The following is a 19,016-nucleotide window of genomic DNA, read 5'->3' on the forward strand; positions in this document are numbered from 1 at the left end:
AGGATTGTGTGCAGCTCTAAATTAAATTTCATTTATCCTCACACCTTGATTGCAGGGAACTGGGAAAATAGCAAATAAGACACTCTTTTGTGTGTGAAAGCTGCTGGAATAATCCATGTAAGCATATGCAGAGAAATGTGTTAACCATTGACTTCAAGTTACTTTTTATGGATTTTTTTTTTTGCCTTTAATTGTGTTAGGTAAAAGTTTCAAGCTACATTTTTCCATTGCTTTAGTTTAGAATACTTTTATCAGTGTAATTTCCTGTACTTTGACCTAAAATATAGGACACGGTTTCTAATCTCTCTGAATTACAGGGATCATGATAAGACTGTACAAGGGTAACCGTCTTTGTTTAAAACTGCCAACTCAGTTATACTAAATAGTTCTCAACATATTTCACAAACAATATTATTTGCTAATTAGACTTTTCTAATTAGCAAATTTATTAGCAAATTTATTTTAATCTCTGATCAAGAGTTTTCAGATGAGAGAATATTGTCATCTTAAATGAAGACATTTTATATGGAAATAAATTTAACATTTTCTGTTACTTATATCTAAATTCTCTAATTTTAACCTAAAATTTTAGATTACATACCATTTAATAAGAATAAAGCAAATATTTTACTGTGTTCACAAGATAAGTAGCACATGTATTAAGCTCAAGGCTTTCATGCATACAGTTAAGAAAGTATTATATTGAGGCAAAGTATTATAAAATGGAAGTTTCATGGAAATATTCTGGCTTTGATAATTATTACATTATCCTAGAAATAAATTCATAAACTCTTCAAAATATTGGGGAGTTGTAGAGTCATAAAGCAATTGTAATTATTGCTGAATAAATTTACTGATATATGCTTGGTACACAATGCAGATCATTTGACCTGTAAATGGGTTTCATATTCCAGTGACCTGATGACCTTGTTGGAACTGCTTCATAAAAGTGAATTCTATTTGCAAGAGTTCCATGTGTTACAGCTGTACGATAAGTTGACAAATACTAGTTCATCATAGAAATAATTAGACAACATTTATGGATTGTGAATAAATATACACATTTCATAGTAGAGCTACATACCTATAGTTATATGCTATATTTCCTGGAACTAAATTATTCTTAAGATTGAAATAAAAATCAACCAAAAAAAAAAAAAAAACCCTAACACAACCACACACACACAATAAAGCTGCCAGAAAGAAAGAAAGAGTCATGTAAATAAACTGCTTTCAGAACATTGAACACAAGTGGTTAGAAATATGAACTTTTCTAAGCTTAAAAATCTGGTGCTATGAAAGCCCACTAAATTCAAGTCCCAACACATATGAATAAATTATAGAATACTAAAATAATATATTTAGTGATTCATGATTGGGATATTTGATGCAAGGAGCAGAGAGAGAAGAATGGCCTGAGCTCTCAATTTTTCAGGATAGTACGAAGGTTCAGGGAGAATTTTGAGTTTCAATATGTCTACATGTATTTTTTAGATGTCGAGCACATGCCCAGAGTCACTTAGACTTGACAGGAATGAAAAGTCCTTTTCTTTACAGTAAAGTCCATATAGATGGCTTCCATGGCCTGTAATTGCAACCGTAAGGTCTCAGTTCCTGAGATGAGAGCTGTTTCTTAGATGATGCTGCAATATTTTGTGCAAAACTAGTTGTATGTCTATGTTTATTTTCTCAAAGATAATGATTGTTATCGTCAGTTCATTGTTAACGTTATCACCTGATACATTTTTCATTATGAATTTGAATATAAAACCAAATTTTTCTTTTTTCATAATTCTAGCTAAAGCTTAATATTTATTACTTCCACCATCCACCTACTCCACTAAACGTTTTCCCTAAAAAGGAGGCTCTCCTGCTGTTTACAAGGCTATAAAATCTTGGTATCATGTTCTCTTTTTGCCTCTGCAAGTTAATTGTTTACTCCAGGAAGTAGCATACACAGTGGACCAAGGGTGTTCAGATCCTTGATTTAATTACTTGCATTCCAGTTGATTTATGTAGAAATGTTAGGCCATCACTTTGTAGCCATCTGTAATTTTGTAAGTATTTTAAATTTCTTTTGATCTTGGGCATGAAAGGTTTTATATGCTTACAAAGAAGTATATCTCTGCTTGTTGGTATTATTTTTATCCAGATGTCATCATAACTTTTTTTCTCAATAATAATTGTGTATGAATTTGTGCCTCAAAGAATAGGAATTAAATATTTACTGATGGAGTTAGCCATAGGAAAGGCAAAAAATTTCCTTAGAGAGTAATTCTATTTAAAAATATATCAAATATATATATATATATAATATATATATATGGGTATATATATCTTTAAAATCAAATTGCTTTCTAAGTAATATATACATATATTGCACCAGTTGATGAAACTTTTTATCTTTGCATCAGTTGATAGAACTTTTCTTCCCCCAAACCTGTGGAATTTTAAGTCAAAGAGTTGAAGTAGGCTCTTGACCTTGTTCTATCCAGATCTTAAACTTCTCTTTATCTCCTGCTGGTGAATTGAGCTGTGGCCTCCGTTAGCTTTATTTATTCATATTTTTCCTGATCCTCAGACTCCTAAGTATTTGGAAGTTTATAACCTCTGCTTTGTTCTCTTGTGAATAGTCTTAAATAAACTACAAAGATTAAAAGCCACAACTCTTAAATGAGGAGAAAAATCCTACCTTTTCAAAGATCTACTCAATCCTTGTTTATCCTAGAAATTTTTGTGAATAAGCCAGTTCCCTAAAGTTATCTCCATAAATATTTTTCTCTGCATCAACATATTGACAAAAGACATTAGATAAGAGACTATTAGATCACAGGAAAATAATAATTCTAGCCTTTTTTTTTAAAATAGAGCAAGCAGACTTTACCTGGTAGAAAAAAAATCCTGTTACTCAACTAAACTTACCTTTATAAAGATTGTAATGAGTTTAAAGAAAAGGCAAAAGCAAACTCAAATATTCACAGAATCTTGAGAAAGAGTATTTTTCAAGAAATAAAAGAGGAAAAAGGTGATCCAATTGTTCTAGAAGACTTTTGGCAAAGAGTGGACATCTTTTCTGACACCTGAATAGTTAAAATTAACTTCAGAAATATAGGAGCCATTTGTAAGCAGTTTTTGTAACTCAACAGATTTTCCCTAGCAGAAGATCCCAGAGTACAGTATTTTTATTAAGGATGAGTTATCTAGATATACAATATGTTTCTTAGAAATTCTTATCCTATGGTTGCCCAACAGCTTTATGATAAAATATAAAAGTACACATGACATTGTGCACCAGTGAAGAAAATGCTATTCTGGGGCAGAAAATATGATTTTTCTTTCTGTTTGCACTGCTTATCTGTTGTTTACCTTTAAATTATTTACTAAACTAATAGGTTGATCCATTCTTCATATCATCTTTGTTAGAAGAATCTCTGCAATCATTTTATGAAATAAGGATTTATATATAATTTTTTTTTACTTTTATTTTATATGGGACTATAGTTGATTACCAGTGTTGTATTAGTTTCAGGTGTACAGCAAAGTGATTCAGTTATACATATACATGTACCTATTCATTTTCAAATTCTTTTCCCATTTAGGTTGTTACATAATATTAAGCAGAGTTCCCTGTGCTATACAGCAGGAAAAATAGATAAAATATTATCTAAAAATAGCCCCCAAATAGTGTGAACCTTTATATTTGGAGCCTTTTACTGCTAATATTTCTTTCAAAAATTACTTTTAAAACACGGTGCATACACATAATAAAATTTGAAAGAGAATTATTTTCTCAAAGGCCATTAGCCAGATGCTTAATAGGAATTAAAAAGTATTTATTGGTTCTGACAAGAAATGTAAAAGTAGACTTAAAGCATCCATGACTAATGCCATACATCAGAAAATTTTATTACCCTTCTCTGAAAATTGGTGTCGGCCTCAATAAATTACTAAAGTGATAAATGTTTGGCTAGTAGTATAGTGTGGCACTGTTAATGTTGAACTCTCAGGAATTATGTGACAGAAATAAGTAAATGTATAGAAAAATATCCGCTCTCTGGAATATTGTTTTCCTCTTTATTTTTGTAATTTGGCATTTCAACACCATGGTAAATAGCCCGCAGTATATAGATCATTTGTTCACCAGATTGTAAACATCTTTTCAGATCAGACGTTGACAAGGAAAGGATTATGGGTTATGTATTACTTATAAAGAAAATTAACTGTGGCTAAATCATCTGTAAGATGTGTTTGGAGGCATCATATATCAAATGTGCAGTTTCATATCATGAAAATTTTGGTGCAGTTTAGTTTGCAATCAGCACATATTTCAGAAAATTTAATTTTTCCCTTCCATTTCAGGCATCAACTCCCAGTTGGCTTACAGCATTGCTTCTGGTGATAGCCTTGGGCAGTTTACAGTTGACAAGCATGGGATACTGAAAGTCCAGAAAGCTTTGGATCGGGAAAGTCAGTCCTTCTACAATCTGGTCGTTCAAGTGCACGACCTGCCACAGCTTCCAGCCTCCAGATTCACAAGCACTGCTCAAGTCTCCATTATTTTGTTGGATGTAAATGATAACCCACCAACATTTCTTTCCCCTAAATTGACATACATTCCAGAAAACACACCTATTGATACCATTGTTTTCAAAGCGCAAGCAACTGACCCAGACAGCGGCCCAAATAGCTATATTGAGTACAACCTACTGAACCCTTCGGGAAACAAGTTCAGTATTGGGACCATTGATGGAGAAGTGAGGCTCACTGGAGAACTGGATCGAGAAGAGGTTTCTAATTATACTCTAACAGTGGTGGCTACAGACAAAGGTCAACCATCTCTCTCTTCATCTACAGAGGTTGTAGTTATGGTACTTGACATCAACGATAATAACCCTGTTTTTGCACAGGCCGTGTATAAAGTGGAGATTGATGAAAATACACTCACTGGAACGGATATAATACAAGTATCCGCAGCAGATGGAGATGAAGGTACAAATGGACAGGTCCGCTACGGCATTATTGATGGTAATGCCAATCAGGAATTTCGGATCGACTCAGTCACAGGTGCAATCACTGTGGCTAAGCCCTTGGATAGAGAGAAGACCCCTACTTACTTTTTAACTGTTCAGGCCACAGATCGGGGCAGCACCCCCAGAACTGATACCTCCACTGTCAGTGTTGTTCTACTGGATATTAATGATTTTGTTCCCATATTTGAGCTATCTCCATATTCTGTAAATGTCCCTGAGAATTTGGGGACACTACCCAGAACAATTCTTCAGGTCAGTATATTTAAATAAAACAAATATTGTGTTCGTTATAAGACTCTCATTTAATTAAAATGTACATGCTTCCCCCACTCTCTTCCTCTTTCTCATCCAAAAATGCTTACTTGCAGGTATAGCAAATCTTGAAAAGGACAGTTTTATGAAAATTATACCTAAGGACTTATTTATTTCCTTGTAGATTAAATATTGCATTTCAGTTATATTCTTTTGTGTTTACTCATGTTGCACATATTTATGCATTTGTATATTTTTGAATTTTGTTTCACTATAACTAATATCTGCACATGGTAAGAAAATAAAATGATGTAAAAGTTTGAAAACTTACAAATGTTGTTCTCCCTTCCCTCTTTACAAATCCAACTACTTGGATGAAACCACTGTTAAAATTTTTTGTGAAGCCTTCCAAAAATTCAATGTATGGCTTTTATGCCTAGTTTTGCACAAATAATGCATAGTACTCTGTACCATTTTAATTTTTTGCTTGAAACTTACAAACATGTCTTTGAAACCTTTTAATATTGGAACATATGGCTCTACCTCATTATTTTTAATGATATACTTTATTTCATGATATACATTTTGTTAGTTTTACTCGCATTCATGGTGTGTATTATTCTCTCCTGTAGGTCGTGGCAAGAGATGACGATCAAGGTTCTAACAGCAAACTCTCGTATGTTCTATTTGGTGGTAATGAAGACAGTGCTTTTACTCTCTCATCTAGTGGAGAGCTTCGAGTGACACAGAGTTTGGACCGTGAAACAAAGGAGCATTTTGTCTTGTTGATCACAGCTACAGATTCAGGTAAGTCTGTAATAATCTTGTTCAACTGTGAAGAATTTCTTCATAATATAAATATATGGAAGTATTTTTGTCTACCATTAATTTAAATATTTGTTGAAATTTACTAATGCTTGGAACTCCAGTGGTATCTACATCATTTATAGAACATATATCACTTTATGAAATTTATATGTAAGTGGTAAGAGCTTAAGCACATTACAAGCAAAGCTCTATTCCTGTAAAGCAAAATGTGTCCTTGCCTGGAAGGATACCCTAGTACCTCTGGGGGTGACTTGATGCTCTAACACTTGCGCTGCGGGGCATTGCAAATATTGGGTTGGCCAAAAAGTTCTTTTAGGTTTTTGCAGAACAAAACCCAAACGAACTTTTTGGCCAACCCAATACTTTAGCTTTGAAAACATCCAAATTGTTCTAACTGGTCATGGAGATAAGAGAGTGGGTCCAGCGTTTTACTTCATTAGTCCTTTAGGTTCTGCAAAATTGTAAGTAGCCATAATAAGCATTTGATGAAGCCTCACAGAGCTCCAAAGAGAGCAGTGAGAGCCCCGGGTTCTCACTGAGATAGCAGTGGAATGGACTACCATGGAGAGAAAGAAAAGCAGCATACGTTAGCTTTTAGTGTTTGGAAATAGTCATTACATAAAATTGTATAGCGAGTAGCATAAAATACAATCTATTCAAAAAAGGAACGTTACTGTTTACCACTACGTTATTTTGCATATATTGACTCTATTCATAAGTGTTGATCACTTCTAATCAAAAACTGAAACAACTAAAAATTTGTTAAAGAACCATTATGCCTTGAAGAAAGTAGGTATTGCTTAAATATTTTTTGAATGAATGAATGAATGGATGGATGAATGAACCATTGATCTACAAAAGTATTGGGGAATTATGAAACATTGTCTTTATGTAACACTCATTTATAAAAATTGTCACAACTTAGTATTTTAAGTATTGAGGAATTTAGTAATGTTGACGTATTTTAAAATTTTGTTGAAATTGTTTTAAGCCAAGGCAGATTTGTTTGAACCTCAAAGGACTGACATTTTTTGTATATGTATATTCATGTAACTATGTGGTTCCTGCTATAGAAGAACAATTCTGAATGTTCAAATGAGCTGTTTTTACTGTGGCTGAAACGTTTTTGATGAATATAATATATCAGGTTTTTTTATATATAACCAGTTTCGAAGTATACAATTCATGTTACCACTTCTCATTAAAAAAGGAGATTTTAAGATTGAGTAATAATAAATTTATGTTAAGTATTCAAATGATAGTGCCATTGCTTATTAATCAAGGTGGCTCTGTCTATATATTATTTGCCATTTGCTTTTGGAAGTGTAATCATCTGAGACGATTATTTTATGAAAGAAAGAACTATTCTCTGTATTTTTTAATGGTTGTGAATGACCATATTACATTTCATGCAAACTATAAAATCCCAGAGAATGATGAACAGAATGTAGCGTGGTAACCACATAAAACTTAAACAAGTTGATCTGAAACATGTTTCATTATATGTGTAGGCAGTGCTTCTTGGTCAGTAGGTAAGCATTTTCATGTGAAAAATGCAGTCACTGCCACATTGTTCAAATCAATCCAGTATTGATTCAAATCAATCCAAGAGTCACCTGGAGGGAAGAGAGGATGAAATGGAGTAGAAACTGGTAGAGGGTCAGATACTTAGAACCAATGTTTTATTACGAAAACACCCCAGTCTCAGCTCTCCTCTCCAGTTCCTGGATGTGTGCAGTCAATTCTAGGCACGCACAAAAACAGCCTTTGTGGAGGTCAAGTGGGGGAGGAGAAACCAGAACCAGGAATCTGGTCGCTAAGGCATCAGTCACTATAAAACTTGCTGCACAAGATGGTGTGTCACAAGTAGGTCATCCCAGGGTGAGGAGCAGATTGTGATTGTGAGAATGCAGTGCAGGGCAGGGCACAACCCACAGAAGTTCTCCATCAGAGGATTTGTACTTTGGAACATTCTAAAGTCAAAAGCCATGGTAAAGAAGGAATGTAATCATCTAGACAGGAGTGCCTGTTTTCAATCAAATCATTCTGAGAATTTAAAAATCTTTTTGTGTGCCTACAAAGGGGGATATTGTGAAGGGGAAGGGAATGCTTGTTTTTTTGACATTTGGCAATCTGGTCATGCAGTTTGTCAGGTTTTACAGATATTAACCCATTTCTACACATTACTTTTCTTTATTATCTCAAAGACTTTGGCGCTTTTATTTCCACCTTACTTACAGTAAGCCCCACCTCACAGTGGTTAAATAATTTGCCCAGGATTACACCTCCAAGAAGTAGAAGAGCAGGATTCAGACCCTGACATATCTGACTTCCAAGTTTAGTGTATATGAAGGTTTTAGTGTGGAGGTAAAGTAAATTTTGAAAAATATATTCATTTTCAAAATTATTTTATTTGCAAAGTAAACCCAATACTATTCTATATAATATAATATAATGATAAAAGCTTTGAATATGAATTGATCTTGATTTGAATTCTGGTTCTGTCATAATTTTCTCCATGATTCAGGCAAAAAGTATCATCTCTCTCAATCTCAGTATCCTTCTCAGTAACATGGGGATAATAGTAATTACAAAATATTTTATTACAAGGTTTAATTGATACAACATATGTTAAATTGCTAAATATGCCTACCACATCACGTATCTAATGATTTTAAAAAAAATTGTGATCCACGCACTTTGAACATCTTAAAATTCTTAGAAATATTTGCCCTGTTCTTTACTACGTAAGTATCTTATTAGAAAATATAATTGAATTGCTTTTACAAAGCATTTTTAAAAATTGCAGTTCATATTTTTACATTTTATACATTACTACATTAAAATTTTTTATTGCGGTATCAGATTTTTTTTCAAACTTCCAAAGAATGTATTTCATAGTAAGTGAATGCTTAACCATTTAAAAACTGTAGTTCAGCCAAATTATGGTTAAGGAAGCCTTTGTGGGCCAGCCAGCAAGCTTAACCACCACTTGTAATGCTGTTTCTCCATCAATATGACAGCACAAAAGGGACATTTCATTAGGAAAAATAGAAAGAATGAAAGAAAAAGAAAGAAGGAAGGGAGGGAGGGAGGAAGAAAGAGAAAGAAAACTTGAAATGATAGAGTTAAATATTCTCTTCTAATACTCATGGGTGAGTCAGCCTGTTGGGAGGAACTTTCGCAAGTAGGAGGTTCGATAGAGCCTTGGTCTAAGTGAGCAGACTGCACAAGAACCAAGTCCTGGTTCCAGGGAGCTGAACTGTGTGCATTCCTGATGCCATCAGTCTCGATCCTGGGGAAAATTGGGGATCTAGAATTCTTAATATAAGGACAAATAATGCAAGTGCAACTCTAATTTCTATGAAGGACTGTTGCCATTAAATGAAACATGTGAAGACCAAGTATGTGTATATTCTACCCAACACTGAGATAGGAGAGTTAGAGTTATAGAGAGTGAAAATTCATATCATCAGTAAAATGAAAGTATCTGGAAGTTTGTCATTCAGGCCTTTAAATATGGTGCTTAGGAGCGTGGTGGGAGACATAAATGAGATTCAGGGACACTGGTGCCTTGGTCACAGTATTTTGGCAGTCTTGGAAATTAGAGAATTGCTTGAATTTTGCCCCAAAGCACAGATTTTTATGAGTGCTTTTTGGGGGGCTGCCTTGAAATGGACTGGTGTTTATGAGGCCACAGGAGTGTAAGTATTCAGTTAGGTGTCTGAAGGTCATTTCATACAGATCACATGTAAAGCAATCAGAAATTGTGAAGTAAGTTGACTAGATGCTTTTAAGATTATTAAAACTCATATGTGACCATAATTTTTTAGTCAATTCCTTTGTATACTTTTGGTATCATCGATACCCACTTGTATGGAAGAATGCGAGAGTTTCAGATATCGGACTTCAGAATTTGCAGTTTAATCCTATACTCCAGGAATGAAGTCTCTAACACAGGATTTAGAATACTTATTCCCTGCCATGATTTAAAAGTCAAATTGGTAGATGACATGAGAAAATTTAGAAAAATATGGCAGCTTTTAGGTCCCAGATGCGATGTTATTCTCAAATTTGCAGTGTTCTAAGAACAAGGGAAATATCAGTGTTCTAAAGAAGGAAAAAATTTGACAGTTTTATCCCTTAGCTCACAAATCACTTTTGCTTTGCTCTTTTAAAATTCTTACCTGATGGCGGCCCAAAGATGGGTCAGCTTCGGCAATATGGCAGCGATTGAAGCCGCAGCTTACTTTTATCAGCAGATCTCTAAATCTTTGAATATTTTTGGAGAAAATACTAACATTCCACTATCATCGTATTTTTATTTACTGACTGCATGGCTATAGAGTAGGACATCTGGAAACTCTCTGACTACTCCTGTCTCCTGCTTAAAATGAGCTGCAACCACGCTATCCTATGTGTGTGGGACCGACTGTTACAATGTTAAGTAACGATACTAGGACAGAGTATAATGATTCTACCTCATTATTTTTCCTATAGGATTTACTTACTAAAGATTAACTTAATGACTATAACTCAAAGGTGATAGTTTGTTTAACTGGTGTAATGAAAAGTATGGGTATTCTGCCTTCAGTCTGTATTACTCATTGTTACTTCTTCTAGAAATGTGTACCAAGTAGAAACTCCTAGGAGGTTGAGGCTTCACCTAGGTGTAGTCATGCAGGACCTGCAGAGAACCCAGCTCTCCGTGGTTCCTTCTAAGTGGGGAGCTGGCCCTAAAGCAGTTAATGTCCTTAACATGGTTTGGCATTCTGTTCCCAAGGACCCTTCCCTACAAAAGTTTTCCTTACCATTTTCTTGTAAGTGCAATAAATAAAAGAATATGTTTTAAATATAGTAAGTAGCAGGGAATTATCAGGGAACCCAGAGCAGTATACTTTCAAAAATCAATCCTAAGAATTAATTACAAAATGGAAGTATATCCTAAAGGTAAATAAATAACTTTATAGTTAAAAAGAGGCTCAAATCCCACCTCTGCCACTTTCTAGGTACCTTGAAGAAGTTACCATTGTGTTCATATCTATAGAATGGAAACAGTAATTCCTATGTGAAAAACATATTGGCAGGAATAAATATGGAAATGACTTATTTTAGCTATTAATATTAGTCAACATACTTTCTGGACATCTCAAGCTTAGTAAGGCCAAGTAAAATTTTTTGACTTCTGTCCACACTAATCTCCATAAATTGTTCTCTGTCCCTGATTTCACAGTTGCTAAAGATAAACCTTGTTATCACTCTTCATTCCTCTTTCTCTGTACTCCGCATTCAACAGGTCCATTGACAAGTAGACTCTGCCTCAAAAAATGTCCTGAATTTATCCATTTTTCTTCATTTCCACTACCACCACTTTAGTCTAAGCCAGGGCTAATGTGAGAGCTTCCTAATTGCATTTCTTCCCACAGTACCTTCTCCAACAAGCAACTAATGAACCTTAAAACCATAACTTAAATCGTCATGCCCTGTCGCTTACTTAGACGCAAGAGGGAAGAGATATGGGAACATATGTATATGTATAACTGATTCACTTTGTTGTAAAGCAGAAACTAACACACCATTGTAAAACAATTATACTCCAATAAAGATGTTAAAAAAAAACACAAAACCTTCAGTGATTTCCAAGAAGAAAAACTATATTTCTTACCATTGACCACATGGCATTAAATGACCTGACCTCTGTCCACCTATCTGACTCCTTCTGTCACCAACCCCTGGCTGCCTTTATCATGTGCCACCATTGGCCATTGTCACCTCCCGACTCTGTGTTCAGTATCTTCATGTTGGTTTGGCTGAAATTGGCCGATGCAGGAGTATTTACACCACAGAAGTCAGCAAACTTACAAATCAGGTGACTTGCTTCTGGAGAGCAGTTGCTAAACATTTGTTGCAAATGGCCAGTGCCAGTTAACCTGGCCCCTTTATAAATGCTAACCTTTTCCTGACCTTGGCCCTTTGCATTTGCACTTGTTTTCCATTCATGTCTTGGTCATTTTGTCATTACCTCTAGGTAAAATGTCAACTTCTCAGAGAGGACTTATCTGACTACCAACCTAGGGTCCCACTTCCCATCTCTCCAGTGTCTCTATCACTTTAGCTTGTTGTGATTTCTTCTTAACCCTAGTTGCTATCTAAAATTATATGTTCATATAGAATATAATGGATCTGCGTATGTATAGTTTGTTTACCCCATCAATAGCTGCCATCCTTCCAGTAGCATGTAAGCTTCCTAAGTCTTGTTCAAAACTGAATTCCCAGAAACACTCCGAACAGAACCTGTCACATAGCACTTGCTTGATAGCATTTATTGAATGAATGAATGACTTAATGTGTGAAAAGTGATGATAATTAGTTATCAATTAATCACCATCCTGTTATTTTAATATGTAACTATTATTTCATATTCATTTACCATACTTATATTTATTTTGTTATTGTGTATTTAATCGCTTGCAGATTTTTCAAAGGAACTACCAAAAGGAAAAGTGCCAATATCGTTTAACTCACGGCAGAAATTCCAGAAGTTTTTGCTACATGGGTTGTGGTCATTCAAATTGACCCCTGCTTTGAAAAGCAGTGCAAGTGTTTTAAGGCTGTGTAGTGTTTAGTGTGATGTGATAAATTGCAGTCATATGTAAGGACCCACTGAAGCATTTTATGGCTTTAATTCACTTTCAAATGCTTAAAATACTGCTTGAGCTATATTCTCATGACTCTCCCCTGAACCTTCTGGCTCTTATTCAATTCTGTTATCTTGTAGATGTTTCTAGGTAGGTCTTATCTCTACTTTGTGCTGTGCTGCCTACCATTTCTTAATCTGGTTCACTAACTCAAAATCTGCATAAACAAACACTGTGCTTTTGAAGCGTTTCAGCATTTGGCGATTCTCTTATATCTGGGCTTCCCAAAGCAAAAAACAAAAAAGTGTGAGCCTTCCATATCTCCTAAATACCCAACACCTTTTTTTTTTTTTTTTTTTCTGGTACGCGGGCCTCTCACTGTTGTGGCCTCTCCCGTTGCGGAGCACAGGCTCCACGCCATGGCTCACCGGCGTAGCCGCTCCGCGGCATGTGGGATCTTCCAGGGCCGGGGCATGAACCCGTGTCCCCTGCATCGGCAGGCGGACTCTCAACCACTGCACCACCAGGGAAGCCCCCATCCAACACCTTTTTAGCTACAATAAAATATATCCTATATGTGGTATTTGGCTTCACATAGCTTGATACTAAAGGCCTGATTCTTCACATTAATGTGATATGAAAACTTTTGCTTGTTTTGAGTTTTGTTATGAAGATTTTGGTATTTAGACAAGCTATTCTAACAGATATGTATCTATATATGTAATTTTCCAGGTCTCTTAGAATTTTTTTTAACCTTTGATGATCTTCTGCCTTCACCAGTAAATTCAGGGTCTGTGAGCCATTAAAATTTGTTAGTACTCTTGCAAGGAACTGAATTATATACAAGAAAGCAGTAAAACAAAATGATGTGACAATAAGGGGTTATTGCATTTGTAACACAGTGTGTAATATGGAAGGATTTTAAAATAGAACTAGAAATGAAAAACTTCTAAGCTAGAAAAATCTGACTTAAAATGATAATTTCATAGCCAGTAGACTTCTTGGAGATGAGCCAGTCCATTTCCTTTATTTTTGAGAAACAGAACTGAGGCCTGCGATAATTTGGCCGTTTGCCAGAGCTTTGCACACCCAGAGGGTGGCAGCGTCAGGAGCAACATCCAGGACTTCTGCCTTTCCACCGAGTTCTTGCTCACTTATACTGTATCCAAAACATCAGGATCTTATGACTGTCTGCAAAACGTAGATTTCCAAAACCGCGATTTTAAGAAAGCTTTTCTTCTTTGCATTCTTCTATGCTATTCCTTGTACTCTAATGAACAAAATGTTCTACGGTTATTTTTCTTTTTTCAAGTACATAAATAAATGTTTCACAATATTTTAAGTGAAGTCAAATCAATTGGAATCAGTAATTTCAATAGTGATTGTTTGAAAATGAGCTTCAGTTTAAGCACTGTTCAAATTAAATTGCTAAGTAGGAGAAGATATAAAAAATTCATTAGACTTTACAGGTCGAAGATGATAATATTGCCAAATATCCCTGCCAGTTGTCATTTTGTATGTATTAAAACGAAGCTCTGATGGTAATTTAATAGACCTTATAAGTGAATTATGATTAGAGTCAGTGAGACTCATATGCTTCTATGGGCTGTATTGATGTGTAAAAAGCATCTTGACAATGTTTTGTCAGAAAATATTTATGGAGCAGTCTCTCCCAGGTATTCTTCTAGGAACTGCAGATACAGTGGTGGAAAAAATGACAGTCTCTGTCTTCACAGAAGTTACATTCTAGTCAGAAAGATAGACAAAATATAATATGTAGGCCTAGAGTTATATGAGATGCTATGAAGTTAAATGAAGCAGGTTAAGTGACTAGCCAAATAGGAATTGGAGGTATTATTTTTGATAGCACAGTCAGGACAGTGAAAGGTGAAGAACTGGGTAAACTTGTAGATGAAACAGCCCGGAGGCAGAGATCAAGTTGGCTATATCTAAAGAAGAGCTAGAGGGTGTAGATGGCTGCACCAGAGTAAAAGAGAGGAAGAGTCTTGGAAGATGAGGTAGGCAGAGGCTGGATCATCTAAACTTTTTAGGCCAGGGTAAGGAGCTTTAATTTTATTCAAAGAGTGAGGCCAAGTCTCATTAAAGCTTTGGACAGGGGAGTGACAGGGGATTTTGGAGAGATCTGGCTTTGTGGAGAAGAGATCTGGTTTTGTGGCAGTGGTGAAGACAGCAGTGAGAATAGAGATGGTGATTTAAAGGCCATGACAGCAAATCCCTGAGAGTGTTTAAAATTAGAGACAGTGTGGAGGTGGTGTGAATGAGCTAATATTTTATCCATGTTGAAGGTTGAGCCAATAGGACTTGATGATGGAACTGGAGGTACAGGACATTAGGAAAAGAGACAAATCCATCATGAGTCCTAGAAAATTGGCCAGAGAAATTTGAGGATGTTAAAACAAAAGTTTTTTTTTTTTCCTCCGCGCCACGCAGCGTGTGGGATCTTAGTTCCCTGGCAGCCAGGGATGGGACCCACGTCCCCTGCATTGGAAACACAGAGTCTTAACCACTGGGCGACCAGGGAAGTCCCACAAAAGTTTTTTAGGGTGGATTATCCTTAATTATTTTTTGGATATATTGTATTTTAGACATTATGAGATCTCCAGTGGAGATGTCAGGTAGATAGATATAAAAGCTTAGTTCCCAGAAAAGACGTTTGAGTAGAGATACAACTTGGTCAGTCAAACTTTAGAGGATATTCATCCTGTGCATGCTGAGTGCTTGTATATACCAGAGTTTGTATTATAGTATCTCATTTAATCTCATAACTACCTTGTAAATTGGATTCCAATTTTAGGGATTAAAAGTAAAACAAAAACAAAACTGAGAAGGTTTGCAACTTGATTTAGGTCTGCAGCTGTTAATCAGTGGAAATAGGATTTGAAGCCACTAAACCTGATCAAGGAGACCATTTTTTAACCATTACTCAGTTTCCCACAGATTAGCTCATCTACCATATTATGTTTTATGTAAAACATGTTTAAAGAGTTTATTCTCTTTGGGTTAAATATTATTTTTATATTAAAAAGAGCACTGGTTTTTGCACCAAAGGAAAAAAAAAGGAAAGAAAGAAATTTTGGCTCTCTGCCATTAAGACAGCAAGTAAAATAAGAATATTCATGAATTCAAAATCAAAGGATTGCTGTTCTCATCAGATCAGGAAATGCATATCCAAGGGTTTTATAGAGTGCAAATCAAATGTTAAATATTATACTAAGAATATACAGTATGTACAATATACACATACATGCACATACAAAGTCAATTGGGCTGTATGTGTATTTGTATTTAATTTGGGGGTGGGAGATTAATCTGTGTACCAATTAAATACATTACCTTTATTTATCTGTTCTCAGTCTAATATACTAAAGGAATATAGAGATATTCTGGCTATAGATTTGGCCAAAAAGTCTGGTAATGAACTGTCTATGTGTTAGCATAATTAATAGGTCTGAGGGGAGAAGTTCAGTTATTAACATTCCTAATTAAAGGCATTTATCATCTGACTGAAAGAGGGAATAAACCTCATTCTTATGCAGGGATTGGAAATTACTTTTTGATGGAGGGGATACATGATGCTTTTGCAAAAGTTAATCCTAAAATCTAAAAGGGCTAATCACTATGCTTTATTTTCTTGGTGAGGATATGATGACATTTAAATTAATACTGTCACATTGTTCAGCTGAGAGGGTCACAGCATTGCAAATGTCTCTATAATCAAAAGAGAGGTCATAAATGTGGCATATCATATTTTAGATCTGAAGAGAGTTGTTTTTTAACTGTTCCAGGAAGATTGCATTTGTCAGTGTTATTTGTGGGAAGATGTTGAAGAAGAGCTTGCCTTGTCTGTTATGAAGAACATTTTTAATAATGAAAATTGCTTGAGAACTTTCCATAAGGCACCAATGATTTCATAAATCAGATTGTGCTAGGGTAATCTTCAATTACCAGAAATCACTTGCATTTCACTTAATTATATATTTAAGTTGAAGGAAGTTTTGGTTATTTCCATTGGAGTATTTGTCTTAGATGAGAATTTTGTTTCCAAGGTTGATAACTGGTTATTGTTTTACTTCCTCTTATTTCTAGTAAGTTTTTGTATAAAATCTGTTAGCAACTAAGTATTATCATAAATCATTTATTTAAATAATTTACTTTAAATCAGCTACTCTTTAGTAGGAACAGTTCTTCCTATTTCATTTGTATATTTGTATATTCATTTGTATATTTGTATATTCATTTGTATATTCATAAGATAAAAATTCATAAGAATTTCCATTGGAGTATTTGTCTTAGATGAGAATTTTGTTTCCAAGGTTGATAACTAGTTATTGTTTTACTTCCTCTTATTTCTAGTAAGTTTTTGTATAAAATCTGTTACAACTAAGTATTATCATAAATCATTTATTTAAATAATTTACTTTAAATCAGCTACTCTTTAGTAGGAACAGTTCTTCCTACATAGAATTTCATTTGTATATTCATAAGATAAAAATACAAAAAGAAAGATGATCTAACTTCCAAAACTCCACTAAATAAGATCTAGAATTGCCATCATGTTGCATAGAATTAAAATTTGATAATTTCAGTCTACTTTTCATTTACTCAATTTAAGCAATAAATCTGAGTAGACAAAGGAAACCCAAGTTTGAAATGGAAACAAACAATTTGAAATATTAAAGAGAATGTTTATATTACCTAAAGGATAAATATTAAATATAATACAAAATAATGTCAGCTTATTATGAGGAAAGTTTTTCTTTTCAAAAATCTTCTAAACTTGTTAAAACTTGATCTTATTGTGTGGCCTATTTTGATAATTATTCCATAATATATTAATTTGATATTTTCAGTAGGCAAGTAGGCAGGAAGCAGGTTGTATTTCAAATTTGGTGGTAGCCTCTCGTATTTCAGAGTTTCAACGTGTGTTGAGAGGTTGTCTTTTAAAATAGTTTCCAAAAAGTAACTCCTCATGACATGCTTTGTGTGGGGGATACAATATTTAGTTTCCATTACATTTTATTACTATATAAACTCTTTTTATAAATAGATCTTTATTGGAGTATAATTGCTTCACAATACTGTGTTAGTTTCTGTTGTACAACAAAGTGAATCAGCCATATGCATACATATATCCCCATATCCTCTTCCTCTAGAGCCTCCCTCCCACCCTCCCTATCCCACCCCTCTAGGTGGTCACAAAGCACCGAGCTGATCGCCCTGTGCTATGCTGCTGTTTCCCACTAGCAATCTATTTTACATTCGGTAGTGTATATATGTCAATGCTACTATCACTTCGCCCCAGCTTCCCCCTCCCACCCCGTGTCCTCAAGTCCATTCTCTACATCTGAGGCTTTATTCCTGCCCTGCCACTAGGTTCATCAGTAGCATTTTTTTTTTGATTCCATATATATATGTTAGCATACGATATTTGTTTTTCTCTTTCTGACTTACTTCACTCTGTATGACAGACTCTAGGTCCATCCACCTCACTACAAATAACTCAATTTCGTTTCCTTTTATGGCTGAGTAATATTCCATTGTATATATGTGCCACATCTTCTTTCTCCATTCAGCTGTTGATGGACATTTAGGTTGGTTCCATGTCCTGGCTATTGTAAATAGTGCTGCAGTGGACATTGTGGTACATGGCTCTTTTAGAATTATGGTTTTCTCAGGGTATAGGCCCAAATTTATATATTCATATAACATAAAATTTACCTTTTTTACCATTTTTAAATGTACAGTTCGGCGGCATTAAGTACATTTATATTGTGGGCCACTTTTCAGTCTCATTTTCATAACATCACTAAGTTCTTTCTTTAGTTTTACTTGTCGCTTCTATTTAGTATAGGAATTTATATTAAGGAAATACAGTGTTTTTGATAAAGATTACTGAGAAATGATTAAAAATAAAATATTACCTAATGTGTATATACCTAATTTATATAAACATATTTATAAAACTAATTAGCAGTAATATATTATAAAATGAAATTTTTAAGATAAAAGCTGATGGTCATATTTAAAATGTTATATACTTACTTGCTTCAAGTATTTTCTGGATTTAAATCTAACCACATAATTTAATGTTAATATTGAATGGCTTTCAATACATTTTCAGGGAACGGCTTACTTACTGTGAGAAATATGCATTTACTGCATGGGTAAAAAAAGAAGCTAATACTTTATTACAACAAACAAGCACCCAGTCGGGACCCTTTCACCAAATGTTTGATGTCAAGAACAA

General features: G+C 34.6%; 1 protein-coding gene across 1 annotated transcript in view; it reads left to right on the plus strand.

Moving 5' to 3' along the window:
* Nucleotides 1-19,016, plus strand: part of FAT4 (FAT atypical cadherin 4) — a 173,996-nt gene that overhangs the window by 90,660 nt on the left and 64,320 nt on the right. Inside the window, exons 5-6 of the mRNA XM_027103666.1 lie at nt 4,360-5,282; nt 5,915-6,089. Of these exons, the coding sequence (XP_026959467.1) occupies nt 4,360-5,282; nt 5,915-6,089 (1,098 nt within the window). The remainder of the gene's footprint in view (nt 1-4,359; nt 5,283-5,914; nt 6,090-19,016) is intronic.

Source organism: Aethalodelphis obliquidens, unplaced genomic scaffold (genome assembly GCF_003676395.1).
Source record: "Aethalodelphis obliquidens isolate GAN/ISIS:26980383/991018 unplaced genomic scaffold, ASM367639v1 scaffold6, whole genome shotgun sequence".
In the NCBI taxonomy this organism is placed as follows: Eukaryota; Metazoa; Chordata; class Mammalia; order Artiodactyla; family Delphinidae; genus Aethalodelphis; species Aethalodelphis obliquidens.